Consider the following 21,317-nt stretch of genomic DNA (forward strand, 5'->3'; position numbering starts at 1 on the left):
TAGTTGCCGGAGTCCCTGCTTGTACTCAGTGCAATATGTATACTGTTCCTACTTATTCAGGTGACATTGGGCATACCTAACAACCTGTGTTTTCTCTCCCTCTCTCCCCCCCCCCCCCCCCCCCCCCAAATCTGTCCCTCTGAGTTACATGGAGTCAAGAGGAAATCTTTTGGTGGAGAGGGTGGAGACCTCGACTTGCTCTCGTAGCCTGCAGGGAATTGGCTGTCAGACATTCTGTCGCATGTCCCAGACCCGGTGAACTGTAACTGAATTGTCTTGGCCAGCCCTAAGGGTCCCATCTGCATCTGCCTGCACTCACTCTGATCTACTGTATAATTCCAACTGTCTCATTGCTGAGGAGTGTGCTCCCATCACCCAATCAAGCATCCAGCCAGAGCAGGTCATGATATTTTTTAACCATATTAACATGCCATTGTTGTGTATTATGCCTGATGTCAGGACTCTCGTCTCTGCGAGCCTACCACACAGACTTAATACTTGTGTTATTTTTAGACATTGACACCTGTTGCCTACACTTATTCAGGTGACATTGGGCATACCTAACAACCTGTGTTTTCTCTCCCTCTTCCCCCCCCCCAAATCTGTCCCTCTGAGTTACATGTCAATCCTGAGATCGAGATGCTGAACCTCTTCTGCTCCTCGGACCTGCCTCATCCATCCTGGTGCCCTGTGTCTGGTTGGAGTCTCATCACATCGCTCCTGTAGAGGACGGCCCCATGAGGACAGTTGAAAGTCACACCTGGAGGACGCTCTGGACTCTTACAGTCATGCTTTTATGGCTGAGGACTACAGTTGACTTGCTAACTTTAGGACTGCAGTTGTCATGAACAGTTTTGCACTCAAGTTTCCATCAATGAAGAGTTTATAACATCAACGAAACTGACTTCATGTTAAAACTGTTAATATTATAGTCATGCTGTCTGTTGTTGCCCAAATGAGGATGGGTTCCCTTTTGAGTCTGGTTCCTCTCGAGGTTTCTTCCTCATGTCGTCTGAGGGAGTTTCTCCTTGCCACCGTTGCCATAGGCTTCATCATTGGGGATAGATTAGGGATAAAATTAGCTCATGTTTTACATCGTTCAAATTCTGTAAAGCTGCTTTGCAACAATGTTTATTGTTAAAAGCTCTATAGAAATAAACTTGACTTGACTTAACTCAAGGTCTGAAAAGTTCTTAAACTCATGTCATCTTAAGTAATCACGGGGATCTTGGGTGAATTTAAAACTTTGGACACGGACTCTAGTGTAAACGATCGAGGGATCTAGCTTGAGTTCACTACAACTATATTTATTTCTTCTACTCTGTGCAACTTGAGTCATTTTGAGGTGTAGGAGTCAATTATGGGTCCAGGGAGAGTCAATTAGCACGCTATTTCATTTTTAGTCAATCTGAGTAGCCTAGGAATTTAGGGTGGATTAAAGTTGGCATGAAGAGTGAACCGATTAGGGGCCTTGAGATTAAAATTTGTGACTCAAATCAGTAAATGAGGATCTAAAGTTGATCTACAGTGCAGTAATTATGGAGCTAGGGTACATTAACTATTTAGGGTGAGTTAGATATAATTACAGCTCATCCTTGGACCCAGCACTAGGGATCTAGAGTGATTCTGTTAGTACCATATAGTGAAGTTAATGGGATCTATAGTGAAGGTATGAGCTTGAGTCAGTACTTGAAGTAGGGTGCATGGTAACTCAGTGGTGAATCAAAGTATCGAGGGTGAGTCAGCACGTCAATTAAAGGACCAGATCTGAGAAAAATAGGTTTTTATTCCCCACTCTGAAATACACCGAGATGAAAAGTAATCAGACTGAAACCCATCCTGCTCATGTCATTAGCCAAGATGTTGCATCCATGTCACATTTACACAGGGGGCAATTAGATTGGACTAAATGATAATTATTAAATAGAAACAGTTCCCCTCAGCACTTTATAAACACTGATTTCCTCCTCGGCGCACTCGGTGGTGCGTCACTGCTGATGATTCTGTCCTGCACAGCCAGACTGAGCATCCACTGAGAGAACAATTATGTTTCTAAAAGGAGTTCTGCTGGAAATATGGACCAAAATTTCACCCCAGCATCAACCCCACTGTGTGAGCCTGATTATTGTTCTCCGGTGTGATTGAGGACCGCCTTGATTCGCTGTGTAAGAGCGGAGAGTCTTGTGGTGATGGTGTTTATTGTTTTTCTTCACCGTGTCACACAGGTGATGGTGTGTTGCTCTAGTAGAATTGGATGAGCTTTCCACTGGGCTGGACTCTGTTTTGCTCAGTTTTGATCATTTTTCTGCAGCGCTGTGTGCCTCGACGCCGTTGTTAACAGCGAATCGGTTGCCTGTAACTGCACAGTCTCCGTGGTTGAAGGTTCCCACCCTCAATGTCACTGTGGCCAAACAGAGATTTCCACCCAAAAGGCCACTGATTATACAAACTATACAGCATTTTTTGTCACAAATGCCTCATAGCCAATCAGAGAGTAGTTTGGGTACCAGTACGTCTAATTGGAGAGCAGTCCCTCCCCCTTAAAGGGGAACTGAAGTCATTTTTAAACTTGCTTTATTTATTAATTAACATGTTATTCAATTACGTTTTGGGTTTTCGTAACCTTATATCGTGACTCATATTGGCAACTAATTGCAATTAAATATTATACTTATCGGCCTATTCGGTTTTTAGCCGTGTTGAATTTAGTTCATTTGGTCCACGGTAGGCGGTGCTTATCCGCGCGATCTTCGTGAGACTTGTGCGAGACTTCGAAACGTGACGTGTCAGCCAGGTGTCAGTGCCGCCATTTTGAAAACTGTTTTCCAAATGAAGTATTGCACAAAAACGAGTTTAAATGACGATTACTGCCTACTTTTTTCAAACTTTCCAGATTTCTATCAAAACAAACAAAACTTCCGGCTTGATTACATCAGCATTCATAAGAGGGCATGCGCGTCTTTTGACAACGTTGGCAGATGTTGTTCACTTTCCCTGCGTCTGAAATCGCTCCCTGCGCACTATTGAGGACGCCATTTTGTAGTGCTGTCCGAAACCTTAGTGAGGATTATTTGCACCCTATATAGTGCACTCAAAGTATCCCACAATGCATCACGAAAAGTAGTGTACAACTGATGGTCACTAACCAAAGCAATATATCCCATCATGCATTGCGGTCGCACTGAAAGAAATCAAATTAAAAGTCTTAAATGTGATTTAATAAAAGGCAGCGGCAAAAAAGAAAGTATTCAGCCTTGATTTAAAAGAACTGAAAGCTGCAGGTAGTTTGTATTTATTAATGTAGGAAATGCGCTCAGTATAATATGGATTTATCACAAAAACACACGCATGTATTTATTACTTTGAAACCCACCAGCCAACTGATCTGGCACGCTTTAATTGTGCGACAGTAATGACGTAAATACCAGCGCAACGGACTAGTGTCCGAAAGCAGTTTTTCATTTTACCAATGAGCTCACTATACAGTGGTGCTTGAAAGTTTGTGAACCCTTTAGAATTTTCTATATTTCTGTATAAATATGACCTAAAACATCATCAGATTTTCACACAAGTCCTAAAAGTAGATAAAGAGAACCAAGTTAAACAAATGAGACAAAAATATTATACTTGGTCATTTATTTATTGAGGAAAATGATCCAATATTACATATCTGTGAGTGGCAAAAGTAAGTGAACCATTGCTTTCAGTATCTGGTGTGACCCCCTTGTGCAGCAATAACTGCAACTAAATGTTTCCGGTAACTGTTGATCAGTCCTGCACACCGGCTTGGTGGAATTTTAGCCCGTTCCTCCGTACAGAACAGCTTCAACTCTGGGATGTTGGTGGGTTTCCTCACATGAACTGCTCGCTTCAGGTCCTTCCACAACATTTTGATTGGATTAAAGTCAGGACTTTGACTTGGCCATTCCAAAACATTAACTTTATTCTTCTTTAACCATTCTTTGGTAGAACAACTTGTGTGCTTAGGGTCGTTGTCTTGCTGCATGACCCACCTTCTCTTGAGATTCAGTTCATGGACAGATGTCCTGATATTTTCCTTTAGAATTTACTGGTATAATTCAGAATTCATTGTTCCATTAATGATTGCAAGCCGTCCTGGCCCAGATGCAGCAAAACAGGCCCAAATCATGATACTACCACCACCATGTTTCACAGATGGGATAAGGTTCTTATGCTGGAATGCAGTGTTTTCCTTTCTCCAAATATAAAGCTTCTCATTTAAACCAAAAAGTTCTATTTTGGTTTCATCCGTCCACAAAACATTTTTCCAATAGCCTTCTGGCTTGTCCACATGATCTTTAGCAAACTGCAGACGAGCAGCAATGTTCTTTTTGGAGAGCAGTGGCTTTCTCCTTGCAACCCTGCCATGCACACCATTGTTGTTCAGTGTTCTCCTGATGGTGGACTCATGAACATTAACATTAGCCAATGTGAGAGAGGCCTTCAGTTGCTTAGAAGTTACCCTGGGGTCCTTTGTGACCTTGCCGACTATTACACGCCTTGCTCTTGGAGTTATCTTTGTTGGTCGACCACTCCTGGGGAGGGTAACAGTGGTCTTGAATTTTCTCCATTTGTACACAATCTGTCTGACTGTGGATTGGTGGAGTCCAATCTCTTTAGAGATGGTTTTGTAACCTTTTCCAGCCTGATGAGCATCAACAACGCTTTTTCTGAGGTCCTCAGAAATCTCCTTTGTTCGTGCCATGATACACTTCCACAAACATGTGTTGTGAAGATCAGACTTTGATAGATCCCTGTTCTTTAAATAAAACAGGGTGCCCACTCACACCTGATTGTCATCCCATTGATTGAAAACACCTGACTCTAATTTCACCTTCAAATTAACTGCTAATCCTAGAGGTTCACATACTTTTGCCACTCACAGATATGTAATATTGGATCATTTTCCTCAATAAATAAATGACCAAGTATAATATTTTTGTCTCATTTGTTTAACTGGGTTCTCTTTATCTACTTTTAGGACTTGTGTGAAAATCTGATGATGTTTTAGGTCATATTTATGCAGAAATATAGAAAATTCTAAAGGGTTCACAAACTTTCAAGCACCACTGTATAGTCCTCTATATAGTAATTCCCTATATAGGGAGTAGGGAGTAGTGAACGAGTGAGCAATTTTGGACACAGGGAATGTTACTGTAGTTAATCAGAATCCAATTTCTACCAATGCTGCCAATGCCATTGTAACCAATCAGACAACAGTTTCTGTCTTTAAAGTCTCTCTGACCAATCGAAGAGTAGTCCCTCCCCCTTCAGGAGGCACTACAAACAATCAGAAAGCAATTCTCAATCCCACTGTAACCAAAGACCGTGACCAATACCACTGTGACCAATCAGTGAGCACTTTCTTTCTCCCCCACCACCACTGTGACCAATCAGAGAGGACTTTCTCCCCCCCCCAGGTGCCACTGTGACCAATCAGAGAGGACTTTCTCCCCCCCAGGTGCCACTGTGACCAATCAGAGAGGACTCCCCCCCCCCCAGGTGCCAGAGAGTAGTTCACACTGTCACTGTGAAATGAATCTGCCCCCCCATGCTTCTTTGACCAATCAGAAAGCCATTTCTACCTAAAATGACCAATCAGCTCGTTTCTACCCCAGTGTCACTGTAACCAATCAGCTGTCTGTCTCTATCATGTCTTGCTCACATCATCTCTCTCAATCTCACTGTCGAATCTCCCTCCTATAATCTCTCTGCTGCCTCACACACTTTATGGAATAATAAAATTCGATATTCAGCTGGGGCAAACGTGTGTGTGTGTGTGTGTGTGTGTGTGAGAGAGAGAGAAAGATGGATCACCTTCAGTATCCTGTCATGATCTCCGCTGCACAGACAGTTCAGGGAGGTTTTGAACGTCTTCCACACCGGGTTCAGGTTGTTCATTACTGTCTGCAACACAGAAACACACACGACATTCAAAAATTATATTAGATTTTATATTTTTATAGTTTATTAATCGCACCCAAGGGCGGCACGGTGGTGTAGTGGTTAGCGCTGTCGCCTCACAGCAAGAAGGTCCAGGTTCGAGCCCCGTGGCCGGCGAGAGCCTTTCTGTGCAGAGTTTGCATGTTCTCCCCGTGTCCGCGTGGGTTTCCTCCGGGTGCTCCGGTTTCCCCCACAGTCCAAAGACATGCAGGTTAGGTTAACTGGTGACTCTAAATTGAGCGTAGGTGTGAATGTGAGTGTGAATGGTTGTCTGTGTCTATGTGTCAGCCCTGTGATGACCTGGCGACTTGTCCAGGGTGAACCCCGCCTTTCGCCCGTAGTCAGCTGGGATAGGATCCAGCTTGCCTGCGACCCTGTAGAACAGGATAAAGCGGCTAGAGACAATGAGATGAGATGTCATGATTGTTTGAATTTCAAAGCATTAAGTCAATGTTACTCTAAAACCCTAAAATCAAGGCACGTAAATTGTTTTTGTTCGATTTGTCTGAAATAATGTTTACATTGTGTCTGAAGACAACCGTTTATTTTACAGCGTGGAGCGAAAACACCAACATGGAGGACAAGCAACTGCAGTGTGTGCTGTGTGTGAAAAGAAGGGATGGGAAGATGGGAAAATCTCCCGTTATTCCGACTTGAAAGCGTTCACCAGAGCATTTTTTAACATAGTTACTGGGAGACCAAATAGTCTCCCAGTGGCCAGATTTGGTCTCCTAGTCAATGCCAAACCAGCTTCACTGGTATGGAATCAATTTTGTGCCAAAATGTTCATACAATACTTTTGAAATATCAAACAAAAAATGACAAATCAAAATACAAAAAAAGAAAAAAAAGTCAATTTTTTTAGACTGGCAAACAAATTATTTGTGTAATCGTGCAAAATATCAGTCTATTACTCTTCAGAAACCTTTTATTTTTGTTCCGCGTCTTTCTCAGTTTCGCTTGACGTAATTTATTTTGGTTGCGATTCCAGCTTTCTCGTTTGCGCTCCCTGACTTTTTGCTGCAGTTTTGGCACAAACTTCACGTGTGGGTGGGCTGTCCAGGAATGCATTCCCATTGGCTAACTTGTGTTAGGCTCCAGCTCGCCTGCGACCCAGTAGAACAGGATAAAGCAGCTACAGATAATGAGATGAGATTCGCACCCAATACGGCGATGAATCCTCTCATTTAAAGCACATTTATTAATGTTCTTCACTGTCTCAGTCCATAAACTCATGGATTTAAACACTTCCCGTCACGTGAATGAACTCAACGTTGTGACGCTGTTTAACGCACGTATCTGAGGAGTGTGTCCAAGCAAATGTCAGGAAAAATCTTTAAAAAACATCACAATAAAATGCATTCACTCTTATTTTGATTCTTACTTTTACACAAATGTAAAATTGCATCCCAAGCATATTTTATCATAAAGTCGAGGTGCACTGTGAGGTCTGCTCATACTAGGGGGTGGGGCTTATTTCATTCCCACGTTGTTTCAACACATCAGACACATTTTACGCTGAAAATCAAAATCTTGATGCCATCCAACAGTTTTAGAGAGTAAACTTGGCTGTGCTGTGTGGGTGGGAGGGGCATAGTCAACCTCCCCTGTCAATCACAGTGACAGTGAGTGTGTGTATGCAGAAGACGGTAAACGTGTTCAGTGTGTAAAGCATACAGTCGTCTCATATTTCAATATTTACAGAGTGAAAACGCAGGGATGTACAGAACAGGAAAAGACTTTCTGATGTAAAGTTTTGTTGAGGAAATGAAGAGTTCATAAAGGTTTCATGAATTTATCATTAAACCCCAGGAATTCACAAACTAAATAAATAAATAAATAAATAAATAAACATCTTTATAGATTTTCTACCTGCAAATCAATAACATGAAGAGCGTTTCTGTAGGTGACAACAACCGCCACCTGCCCCGCCTCCTGAGCAGTCAGTAAAAGTTACTGGAGTTGTTCTTTAAAGTGTGTGTGTGTGTGTGTGTGTGTGTGTGTGTGTGTGTGTGTGTGTGTGTGTGTGTGTGTAAAACATGGTCTACTTCAGAACGTGTTTTTCAGCAAGTTTTCAAACACATAGAGATCAATGAAAGCATTTTGTGATCATTTCTCCTGCTGAGCTCCATGATTGTGAATTTAATGGAAGAAAGTAAGAAGCGTCTCATCCGCGACCACACACACCTCCCCAGTGACCGGCGCGATCACACACTGAAGTTAAACTTTTTTTGAGCCGTTTTTAAAGGAACTCACTGATGAAAATGAAGTCAGTGTGGTTAATCCCACAAGCTGAACAGAAAGCACAAAGACCTTAAAATGTCCTTAAAGTCCCTCACAGGAAGAACAGAACTTTACAGTGTCTTGCAAAAGTATTCATCCCCCTTGGTGTTTGTCCTGTTTTGTCGCATTGCAAGCTGGAATTAAAATGGATTTTTGGAGCGTTAGCACCATTTGATTTACACAACATGCCGACCACTTTAAAGGGGCACATTGTTTTTTTTTTTATTGTGACACAAACAATAATTAAGATGAATAAACAGAAATCTGGAGTGTGCATAAGCATTCACACACACACACACACACACACACACACACACACACACACACACACACACAAAAGTCAATACTTTGTAGAGCTGCCTTCTGCTGCAATTACAGCTGCAAGTCTCTTGGGGTGTGTCTCTATTAGCTTAGCACAGCTAGCCACTGGGATTTTTGCCCATTCCTCAAGGCAAAACTGCTCCAACTCCTTCAAGTTAGATGGGTTGCGTTGGTGTACAGCAATCTTCAAGTTATGCCACAGATTCTCAATAGGATTGAGGTCTGGGCTTTGATTAGGCCATTCCAAGACATTTAAATGTTTCCCTTTAAACCACTCCAGTGTAGCTTTAGCAGTAGATTTAGGGTCATTGTCCTGCTGGAACGTGAACCTTCATCCCAGTCTCAAACCTCTGGCTGACTCAAACAGGTTTTCCTCCAGAATTGCCCTGCATCCATCTTTCCTTCAGTCCTGACCAGCTTTCCTGCCCCTGCAGATAAAAAACATCCCCACAGCATGATGCTGCCACCACCATGTGTCACTGTAGGAATGGTGTTCTCAGGGTGTTGGGTTTGTGCCACACATGGTGTTTCCCATGATGGCCAAAAAGATCAATTTTAGTCTCATCTGACCAGAGAATCTTCTTCCATATGTTTGGGGAGTCTGCCACATGCTGTTGGGCAAACTCCAAATGTGTTTTCTTAAGCAATGGCTTTTTCTGGGCACTCTTCCATAAAGCCCCACCCACTCTGTGGATCTTAAAGTGGTCCTATGGACAGATACTCCCATCTCCGCTGTGGATCTTTGCAGCTCCCTCACTGTTATCTTGGGTGTTTTTGTTGCATCTCTGATTAATGCCCTCCTTGCCCGGTCTGTGAGTTTTGGTGGGCGGGGCCTTCTCTTGTCAGGTTTGTCGTGGTGCCATATTCTTTCCATTTTGCTATAATGGATTTAATGGAGCTCCGTGGGATATTCAAAGTTTAGGATATTTTTTATAACCCAACCCTGATCTATACTTCCCCCAACTTTGTCTCTGACCTGTTTGGAGGCTCCTTGGTTTTCATGTTGCTTGTTTAGTCGTGTTCCAGAGTCAGGGTCCTTCCAGAACAGGTTGATTTATACAGACATCATGTGACAGATCATGTGACACTTTGATTGCACACAGGTGGATCTTAATCAACTAATTATGTGACTTATGAAGTGAATTGGTTGGACCAGCTCTTATTTAGGGGTTTCACACGAAAGGGGGTGAATACTTATGCACACTCCAGATTTCTGTTTTTTCATCTTAATTATTGTTTGTGTCACAATAAAAAAACAAATGTGCCCCTTTAAAGTGGCCAGTATGTTGTGTAAATCAAATGGTGCTAACACTCCAAAAAAATCCATTTTAATTCCAGCTTGTAATGCGACAAAACAGGACAAACACCAAGGGGGGGGGAATACTTTTGCAAGACACTGTATACTTTGAGAAAAGGTGCTTGTGCTGATTTGCCACATGTTCTTTGTAATAGTCGTATCAGACGCTCGCTGGCTGTGCTGTGAAAATTGTCCATGCAGATGCTCATCTAAATTTCCAAATCTGTCATTACAGAACTCTTGAATATTTTCTATCATTAAAAATCTTATAATCTCTGATTTCCACAGAAATGTATCTGGTTAAGATCTGTTCAGAGCTTTGGGAGTAACGGCAGGTTGAAGTCGGTACAACAGAGTAAAAACTCTGCTCGCGGGACGTCGGGAAACTGCCGGTGCTTTTCTTTTTGAGTCACGGGAAAGCGGTCAGGCTCTCTCTCTCTCTCTCTCTCCTGATCGGTTTCCCACCGGATTACTCATCAATATCAATCAGATCACTTTAATTTATAAGGATGTTCTCTCACTTTCTCTGTTTCTGATGAAGGATTCAGCAAAATTTTCTGTCTGCTAGTTTTGATGTTATGATTCACAGGAGACTCTGAAGTGAGTTTTCATAGCTTTACCTACTTATTTTTTCAAATCAAACCGATTCATGTAAATAAATAATTATTTTAGAATATAACTGGAGTTGTTTTGATGAAAAATATTGAGATCTTAGTGGTCAGAGTGAGATTTAAAAAAAAACCTGGAAGTTAGAAACGTGAGTGTCAATTTCAGTTGAGTTAATGTGAATTGTTTATTGGATCAGGCAGTTTTTTCGAGGTTCGCCTTGAAAGCTGTGAATATTAATCGAAATAATCATTTATATTCTTTCATATAAACACTAGTCATGTCATGCTCCGCCCCAGACTTCCACTCCGGAGATTTATTATCTCCCAGTTCAGCGCTAATCCGGATCCGGACTTTCATCTTGCCGTCATTCACTTCCTGGTTTGCTCTGCTGTGTATAAAAAGGCCGTTCTCAGACGGGGACTCTGCCAGAACGTCTCGTTGGTTTTTCCATGTGGTCTCTGCGCCCTTTTTGCTTCTTGGATTTTTGCTCTCTGTTTTGCCTGGTCCTTATCACAGTTTTTTTGCACTACGTTTTTGTCTTTTTTTTCATGTTTTTTGTGCTATGTTTTTGTCAAGTTTTTTGTCTGGACTATTTTTTTATGCTCGTGTTTTTTGTCCTTGCCTGCCTCATTTTTTTGTCCCTAGTTTTTTATGCCTCTGCCACCGTAAGGTGCAGGAGGCATTATGTTCTCGGGTTGTCCGTACGTCCATGTGTCCATCCCGCAACCTTGTGAACGCGATATCTCAAAGGCTAATGAAAGGAATTTCACCAAACTTTCACCATTTGTGCGCTTTGGGACAAACAAGAACTGATTAGATTTTGAGATCAAAAGGTCTGAGGTCAAATGTCTGTCCGAAAACCTTGTGAACACAATGTCTCCAAGGCTAATACAAGTAATTTCACCAGGTCAAGATTACTGTGAGATCAAATGTCCATCCCCAAATCACAACTTAATAAGGCGTGTAGTCTACCGGGCAGAAGCATCCCCATTGACGCCGTTGGCGTAGAGTTCTATCTTTCTGGATTATTTTTGGTTTATTTTTACTCCTATTAAATTTTTTTTATTATTGGATTTATTGGTCTGTATTCTGCTCTTGGATCCTACTCACCCCATCTCACCTCCCATAACAAATCAGCCCTACTGAGAAATGCAACGGCCTACAGAGCACAAAGAGGGGATTAGAAAGAATCTCTTATTACTTTTTTTATTTTGATAGAGGATGGTAGATGTGAGACATTCAGTGTTATGCATATTCTATAATTAACACTGATTTCTCCTTCTTTGTGATGTATAAATGAGAGTTAAGATCAACTTTATATTGCACAAATAAAGCCATTTGGTGAAACTTTGAAGAAGAGAGTGTACCATTGCTAATTTTTACCTAATTAGCATAATACTAATTAAATGCTAATTTGCATAATTGGTTTTTAATAATTTTTCAAACTTTGTATTCAGTATACAACCATCTATGTATTTAATTTCCATGTAAATATCTTGAAAAGTTAACAAAAAACCTTTGATCTCATTGGTTAATGAGGCCCATTTTGGACCATGTGATCCTCATACAGAATATTACGGCAGTTTTCTAAAAATTCTGAATTCAATGAGAGCAGTTTGGATTGAATGTGAATTTTCACCTGATATGCCTACTTGTAAATTACTTGAAAACTGGCCACACCCACCTGGACTAAACCAGCTGTAATTAGTAATAACGCTGTGTGTGTGTGTGTGTGTGTGTGTCACCTCTGTCCTGTACACCAGCTGTTGTGTTGTGTCATCATTCACTCTGTAAATCTCCAGAAATGGATCTGATTTGCTGAAAAAGTCCTGCAGGGAAACAACACAACCACATACTGTCTCACCCATCATGATACATAATCATAAAACAGAAAACAATCCCTAATCCTTTTACGCTGCACTACTGCTCCTTCAGGCTTTCCAAACAACATCAGGAAATAATGAGGATAGACTGCAAGGAAAAGACTAGAATTTTTTTTCCAGATGATGTTCAAATCCAACTTCTTCCTTTTCACTTTGTAAATAAATGACTCTTTGCTCTGCATAAACACCTTCTCTTTATCTGCGATGGTTAAACTGTGTTTATCTGAATCTGGAGTTGGTGTAAAAATTTTGCGACAATTTTGTTGTGGCCCACAAATTTCCAGCGAACGTCAGGAACGATGAACGGGTTGTGGAGTGTGACATCATCGAAGGACAGTAATGTGAGGTCTGGGATGTCCCATGACTCCTTGATGAAAAGTTAGAATTGTTTGTATTTTTCTCCTACAACCCCAATTCCAAAAAAGTTGGGACAAAGTACAAATTGTAAATAAAAATGGAATGCAATGATGTGGAAGTTTCAAAATTCCATATTTTATTCAGAATAGAACATAGATGACATATCAAATGTTTAAACTGAGAAAATGCATCATTTAAAGAGAAAAATTAGGTGATTTTAAATTTCATGACAACACCACATCTCAAAAAAGTTGGGACAAGGCCATGTTTACCACTGTGAGACATCCCCTTTTCTCTTTACAACAGTCTGTAAACATCTGGGGACTGAGGAGACAAGTTGCTCAAGTTTAGGGAGAGGAATGTTAACCCATTCTTGTCTAATGTAGGATTCTAGTTGCTCAACTGTCTTAGGTCTTTTTTGTCGTATCTTCCGTTTTATGATGCGCCAAATGTTTTCTATGGGTGAAAGATCTGGACTGCAGCCTGGCCAGTTCAGTACTCGGACCCTTCTTCTACGCAGCCATGATGCTGTAATTGATGCAGTATGTGGTTTGGCATTGTCATGTTGGAAAATGCAAGGTCTTCCCTGAAAGAGACGTCGTCTGGATGGGAGCATATGTTGCTCTAGAACCTGGATACACCTTTCAGCATTGATGGTGTCTTTCCAGATGTGTAAGCTGCCCATGCCACACGCACTAATGCAACCCCATACCATCAGAGATGCAGGCTTCTGAACTGAGCGCTGATAACAACTTGGGTCATCCTTCTCCTCTTTAGTCCGAATGACACGGCGTCCCTGATTTCCATAAAGAACTTCAAATTTTGATTCGTCTGACCACAGAACAGTTTTCCACTTTGCCACAGTCCATTTTAAATGAGCCTTGGCCCAGAGAAGACGTCTGCGCTTCTGGATCATGTTTAGATACGGCTTCTTCTTTGAACTATAGAGTTTTAGCTGGCAACGGCGGATGGCACGGTGAATTGTGTTCACGGATAATGTTCTCTGGAAATATTCCTGAGCCCATTTTGTGATTTCCAATACAGAAGCATGCCTGTATGTGATGCAGTGCCGTCTAAGGGCCCGAAGATCACGGGCACCCAGTATGGTTTTCCGGCCTTGACCCTTACGCACAGAGATTCTTCCAGATTCTCTGAATCTTTTGATGATATTATGCACTGTAGATGATGATATGTTCAAACTCTTTGCGATTTTACACTGTCAAACTCCTTTCTGATATTGCTCCACTATTTGTCAGCGCAGAATTAGGGGGATTGGTGATCCTCTTCCCATCTTTACTTCTGAGAGCCGCTGCCACTCCAAGATGCTCTTTTTATACCCAGTCATGTTAATGACCTATTGCCAATTGACCTAATGAGTTGCAATTTGGTCCTCCAGCTGTTCCTTTTTTGTACCTTTAACTTTTCCAGCCTCTTACTGGCCCTGTCCCAACTTTTTTGAGATGTGTTACTGTCATGAAATTTCAAATGAGCCAATATTTGGCATGAAATTTTAAAATGTCTCACTTTTGACATTTGATATGTTGTCTATGTTCTATTGTGAATACAATATCAGTTTTTGAGATTTGTAAATTATTGCATTCCGTTTTTATTTACAATTTGTACTTTGTCCCAACTTTTTTGGAATCGGGGTTGTAGTTTGACAACTCCGACAGTGTGTTCCTTGATGTTCCTTCTGCAGCCTTGATTGACAGGTTCTTGACCCTCCTACCAACCAAACGACATGCGAGGATGTGAATGATGATGGGTCGGGGTCGAACCTGTGGCGTTGTCATTCTCCTGACCAAAACACAGGAAGAACCGATGGCACTATGATTGTCTAATCTGACATGGGGTTCATCAAGAAAGACAAAAATATCCTGTAGTCTGATTTCTCCATTCATACTATTCCCTAAAAATAAAAATAAGAAACCACAGAACTGTGTGAGCTCTAGTGCTGTGGGTTTATGGAGATGAAAATACTTTGTTCACATACTTAAGTATTATTTTAGCGTAAATATTGAGTCTGCTTTTTTATTTGAATTTGTCTGAGTGTTTGGATCGTATATGTGTCCTTAATTACATTTACAAGAACTGACTTTTTACTCCTTGAATTTTTATTTAGACCTTCAAAATCTGCCTCATTACAAATCTCAGAGGTCTCATCTTCTCCCACCCAGTCTGCACCAAACAGGCAAATCAAATTTACAGGATATTTTACTTCTAAATAATGAATTATCACCTACACAGCGGTGGTTGTGTGGACGAGCAGCAAACTAACCGAGGTTCAATCATGTTTTATGCCAAAATTAAATTTTAAATAAGTAATAAAAGTTAATTTTACCTCAAAACATGACACTTCTTATTCATTAATAGTTGAGAACATTTTTTTTTTGTCTCAATACTTCCACTTTTAACAGAGTAAGACTTTGAAACATTATCAATACTTTCACTGAAGTAGAATTTCTCAATACTTTTTGAACCCTGAGTTGGTTCAGGACACGGTTTATCACAAAAACACTATCGCAAATTGTGGGCATGTCCCAAATCACACACCCTCTTCACTATCAAGTGTATTTGTGTGAAAGTACTTGCAGACTAATATACTATATTGTGGTGCTTTGTATAATTTCCTCATACTTTTGGATATGGGAGTAAATTAGCTTCCAGATTAGTGTGATATTCTTCAACAACAACAACATGACCAACCATATAACGCAATCTTTCTCACTTTCTTTTTAAAAACATATTTTTTTGCAATATCGCACCTTTTTTTTGGAGAAAAACTTTCAGCAAGATTAAACCCGAATTAAATTTGTCCCCCAGGTTTTCATTTCCTTTCATAATAAACAAAAAAAAAACACCAAACTTAATTTTCTCCGCTCTCAAAATTGCCTCTTCTTCATTTTAGTTTTGAGTTACAACAATAACGCTCTGTAAGGAATCTGTAATGCAGTGTGGTGTGAAATATACACAAATACATCTATTATGATAAACGATTTTGCTGAATCAAGTCCTTTGAACCACTCGCGCTACTTAATGAAGATTTGATTAATTTGATTAATCATTCACGAGTCTTGAGACGTTTTTGTTTCCAGCGTGTTAAAGTAGATAAGAACGTGTCTTAAAACGATGTTAAATGATGTTTTATATCCAGCACACAGTATGTGGAAGGCAGAAAGCAACACAGAAAATTTTCTGACTAGTTTGTTCTTGTGAATCAATTGATTCACTTGATTAACTTAAATGAAAGAGTCATTTAGAAGGCAAATGAGTCATCCTCGAATGATTCATCACTTACGCATTATTCCAGACAGCACTCCTCTGAGCTTATTTGATCAAATGTGATGTTTTCAGAAGAAATTCTTGCTCAGTGGGTTTTTGGGTTGTTGTTTTTTTTTCACTTTTCTTTTTACTTCTTTTCACACCTCAGCTTGTCACAACAACTGTGTTTTTTACAAGTGTGGTAAATTTTGAAGAGCATGATTTTTAACTTAAGGATTATCATTAAGCCGTTGCAAATCCCAGAATAGCATGTCTACCGTAAATGCCATAAATTACACAGGACAATTTTTTTTAAATAATAAATAAATAACATGCATTGATCCACTGTAGATGTCAGAAGATGTGTGAGAGGATTCACCACCTGATATTTGGTTAAATGTTCCTTAGAAGGTTTTTCTCCTTCACCAGACGCTTCTGTTCACCATCAGTGAGCTTCTGCCAGAATTCTGGTTGGATATTTGTCCTCTCTTCTCAGCAGAATTTGTGGAGTTCAGTTAAATGTGTGTGATTCCTGGAACAGACCCAACTTTTATTAAACACCGTCCACATATTTTCAACAGGGTTGAGATCAGGACTTGTTTGAAGCTTCATGTTCTCCTGCTTTCTCCTCCACAACCAGCTGTGATGTGTGTTTGGGGTTGTTGTGATGTTGGGACACACAACTGTGTCCAAGTTTCTGATGGTTTGAGGTTCTGCTGAAGAATTCTGAGGTTCTTCATGATTCCATCTGCTTTGTTTAACCATATTGGTCCAGTCTTCTAGAGGTTCAACACCTCACCTTTACTCCTTCAAACATACCTCTGGTCATTGTGGCCAAGCAATTCAATCTTTATTTCATCTGACCATAAAGGCTTTTTGTTTGTCCATGTGATCAGCTGTAAACCTTAACCGACCTTGAAGGTGTTGATTTTGGAGCAGGAGCTTCTTTCTTGATCAGCAGCCCATGGCTCAGTCCATGGTAATGTAAAACTCCTGACTGTAGACGTTCACACTGATGTTCCAGCAGCTTCCAGATCATGGCAGGTCCTTGTCTTGGTGGTTCCTGGGTTGTTCCTTACCATCTGAACCAATTTCCTCTCAGCTGAGGGGGACAGTTTGGGTCTCTTTCTGTACCTTCACAAAGTGACTTCACCTCCCAAAAACTTGTATGTGTCAAAAAAAACCTTTTCATGTTGTGCACAGAGAAGCTACCAACTGCAGTCGATCATCATCAGATCAAATAACTCATTGCCATGACAGTCATATCCGTGATGAGTGTATGTAAACTTCTGACCACAGCACTGTGTGTGTATATATAGATAGTTTGTTCTTGTGAATCAATTCACCCGATTCACTCAAAAGAGTCATTTGATTAGAACAATTCGCCTGTGAAAGAGCGATGGGATTTGTGAGGGTTTTGGGAAGCTCTCTGTATCCGTGCTGCACATATTGAGTTTTATCAACCAACCATGTCTTCCACCAGAGAGAGAGAGAGAGAGATTAAGGAGCGATAGAGGACAATGTGAGAGAAGAGAGTGAGATTCTGAATCTGTTCTTAAATTAGACAGTAATGTGATTTGTAGCACTGAGGCCAGTAAAGTAGCTCTGAGATTAATTTTAGGGATGACAGAGGGATCAGAAAGAGGGATAAGAGAGGGATAATATAGAGAGAGGGATGATATAGAGAGGGATGAGAGAGGGATGATATAGAGGGATGAGAGAGGGATGCTATAGAGAGGGATGAGAGAGAGGGATGATATAGAGGGATGAGAGAGGGATGATATAGAGAGGGATGAGAGAGGGATGAGAGAGGGATGTTATAGAGAGGGATGAGAGAGAGGGATAAGAGAGGGATGATCTAGAGAGGGATAAGAGAGGGATGAGAGAGGGATGTTATACAGAGGGATGAGAGAGAGGGATGATATAAAGAGGGATGAGAGAAGTATGATATAAAGAGGGATGAGAGAAGTATGTTATAGAGAGGGATGAGAGAGGGATGATATAAAGAGGGATGTTATAGAGAGGGATGAGAGAGGGATGTTATAGAGTGGGATGAGAGAGAGGGATGAGAGAGAGAGGGGGATGAGAGAGGGCTGTTATAGAGAGGGATATGAGAGAGGGATGAGAGAGGGATGTTATAGAGAGGGATGAGAGAGGGATGATATAAAGAGGGATGTTATAGAGAGGGATGAGAGAGAGGGGGATGAGAGAGAGAGGGGGATGAGAGAGGGATGTTATAGAGAGGGATATGAGAGAGGGATGTTATAGAGAGGGATATGAGAGAGAGAGGGATATGAGAGAGGGATGAGAGAGGGCTGTTATAGAGAGGGATGAGAGAGGGATGTTATAGAGAGGGATGAGAGAGAGAGGGATATGAGAGAGGGATGTTATAGAGAGAGATATGAGAGAGGGATGTTATAGAGAGGGATATGAGAGAGAGAGGGATATGAGAGAGGGATGAGAGAGGGATGTTATAGAGAGGGATGAGAGAGGGATGATATAAAGAGGGATGTTATAGAGAGGGATGAGAGAGAGGGGGATGAGAGAGAGGGATGAGAGAGAGAGGGGGATGAGAGAGGGATGTTATAGAGAGGGATATGAGAGAGGGATGTTATAGAGAGGGATGAGAGAGAGAGAGGGATATGAGAGAGGGATGAGAGAGGGCTGTTATAGAGAGGGATATGAGAGAGGGATGTTATAGAGAGGGATGAGAGAGAGGGATGAGAGAGAGAGGGGGATGAGAGAGGGATGTTATAGAGAGGGATATGAGAGAGGGATGTTATAGAGAGGGATGAGAGAGAGAGGGGGATATGAGAGAGGGATGAGAGAGGGCTGTTATAGAGAGGGATATGAGAGAGGGATGTTATAGAGAGGGATGAGAGAGGGCTGTTATAGAGAGGGATATGAGAGAGGGCTGTTATAGAGAGGGATATGAGAGAGGGATGTTATAGAGAGGGATGAGAGAGAGGGGGATATGAGAGAGAGGGATATGAGAGAGGGATGTTATAGAGAGGGATGAGAGAGAGGGATGATATAAAGAGGGAGGAAAGAGGGATTCCCTCTTTCTTTTTCTTTCAGTGAGGGTTTAAAGTTTAACTTTCTCCGTCTCTGTGTCTCAGATCTCACTGTAAATCAATCTTTATTTCTCTCCTGCTCTCTGTCACACTTCTGTCTTCTATCTGTCTTTAATCTCTCTTTTTCAGTCCCTCTCTCTTTATCTCTCTCTCTTTATCTCTCTCTCTACCTCATCTATCTGTCAGTGTCATTCCCTCTGTCTCTCTTTCTTTCAATTAGTGCTTAAAGTTTAACTTTCCTCCTCTCTCTCTCTCTGTCTCTAAAACTCAGTTCTCTTCAGTAACTTTAGCAGGAATGAATAACTGCATAAGCAATACTGAATATGAATATTAATGAGCAGTGGGCGTGTCTCAGTGAAAAGGGCTGTGATTTGGACATACAGGAAAGCACTTTATCTGAATAATTTATTAAAATAAGATGAAATAACTTAAACATGCATGATATTATTTTCCACTGTGTGGAATTAGTAAAATTAATACAAAGTCATTTTTTGAGAATTAATCAGAAGTTATTTTAATCGACATATTTTATGGATTAACTTATATCACTGATCCTATAAATGCTGGGAAAAAATCATATAACATCATATATCTATCTGTGTTAAACCGAGGTATCAAAAACAGACAAAAATGGACACAGATCTCTGAGTGTTAAACTTCACCTCATTTCCTGTCTCTCTGTCTCCTACTTCCTGTATGACAGTTAGCATGTCCACGTGTTAGCTTCATAGCGTAATAATGCTGCCACATAGATGACCAAAGTTACCTCACTATGAGTACTGCTGAATAAAGTTCTGTGTGTGTGTACACATATACCTTATCATCCAGTTTCCTGGCACTGAATGACAGCTCCACGTAGTCATCATTCCCCGTCAGTTCCTCCGCTGTGACCTGGAACCACGATAAGCGAATACACACATGGCATTATGGGTAATTATACTATTGCTTAATAATAATATTGATTAATTAGTGAGTCATCCAATCAGGGACATGAAATAAGAGAGTCAGCTTTGATTTTAAGTTTTCCTTAAAATTTTATAGCATATAGGTGTTTCTGGGTCAAAAGAGGAGGAGCTTAAGTCACATCCCAGCTAACCATAAACATGATCATGTGACATCACATATCTCAGTGCAGTGCTGAGCATAAAATAGCCGACTAGCTTTGATCTGTAAGTCTAATGCTAGTTATTCAACATGGTCTGCAAATTCATAACTCCAGTTTAAGGTTTAAGGGGCGTGGTTAGCGCTTGTACGTTTTCTTACAACTTAAACTATATCGCATCAAACCAAATCTCTTTCAGGAGTTCAAATTCATGACCATGAGATCAGGATTAGTAATTACCTGCTACGATAGTTTGCATAATGTTCGGAAAACATAGCCAGCTCCTGCTAAAGAGGTGAGATAAGATTAGCTAAGATAAGCTAACAAGGTGCTTAGCTAACATTAGCCCAGTGTTGCATTTAGTTACGATGCTGAGTGCTTTATCAAGCTGAAGATGTGAACAGAAAAGTCAGTGGCTGAGTGTAACTTATGAAGACATGGCCTCATGGTTAGAGAAGCAGTTCTGGGACCAAAAGGTCACTGGTTTGATTCCCTGTACCAGCAGGAATGGGTGAAGTGCCCTTGAGCAAGGCACCTAACCCCCAGTAGTACCCCCAGTACGTCTCTCTGGATAAGAGCGTCTTGGGTTTGGGTTGTTTAATGCTCCACCCTGTGTTAGTCAGTAAAACAAAAACCTTAACAGATGCAATGATAAAGTGGAAAAGCGTACCATGATGGTGGACTTGCCCACGGTGTTGCTGTGTTTCAGCAGAGCTTTAGACAGCTTTCTCTGGGACACAATCTGTTCAGGATCGGAAAAGACACAAAAACAGCCGTCACGTCTCTCACACCCGAGCTCGTCTCTGCTGAGAAAGAAAGCAGAGCTGCGGCAAAGGAGACGACAGACGCCAGATACCAGACAGGAAGTCTCAGAGCCACAAGTGTGAAAAAAAGACCAACATGTGATAATGAATCAGTTCTACAAAATAATGCAGAACAATTCTACTGGATTTTTAATTAGCTGTGGTTTTATTCCACTTCAGTGAGTTTTTATTTTCATTTTGGCTAACGAACAAACGAATGTTACATGATTGGATGAAGATTTCATTCTACAGTAATCGTCGATGATTGGCCAGTCATCAGCATCACGTTTTTGTTGCTGTTCTTCTCAAACTCAGTCTGTATGAAGTTGGCTGATGTTCACGTTTGTTCCATATCTGTGGTGA

The 21,317-nt window shown here is 40.9% G+C and overlaps 1 protein-coding gene across 1 annotated transcript in view; it reads right to left on the reverse strand.

Annotated features, from left to right (window-relative positions):
• Window positions 1–21,317, reverse strand: part of cpne4a (copine IVa) — a 65,297-nt gene that overhangs the window by 37,172 nt on the left and 6,808 nt on the right. The window contains exons 2-5 of the mRNA XM_060900473.1: window positions 20,822–20,893; window positions 19,866–19,940; window positions 12,220–12,303; window positions 5,839–5,928 (exon numbers count right to left, since the gene is read on the reverse strand). Coding sequence (XP_060756456.1) covers window positions 5,839–5,928; window positions 12,220–12,303; window positions 19,866–19,940; window positions 20,822–20,893 — 321 coding nt within the window. The remainder of the gene's footprint in view (window positions 1–5,838; window positions 5,929–12,219; window positions 12,304–19,865; window positions 19,941–20,821; window positions 20,894–21,317) is intronic.

This window comes from Neoarius graeffei, chromosome 19, assembly GCF_027579695.1.
Source record: "Neoarius graeffei isolate fNeoGra1 chromosome 19, fNeoGra1.pri, whole genome shotgun sequence".
In the NCBI taxonomy this organism is placed as follows: domain Eukaryota; kingdom Metazoa; phylum Chordata; class Actinopteri; order Siluriformes; family Ariidae; genus Neoarius; species Neoarius graeffei.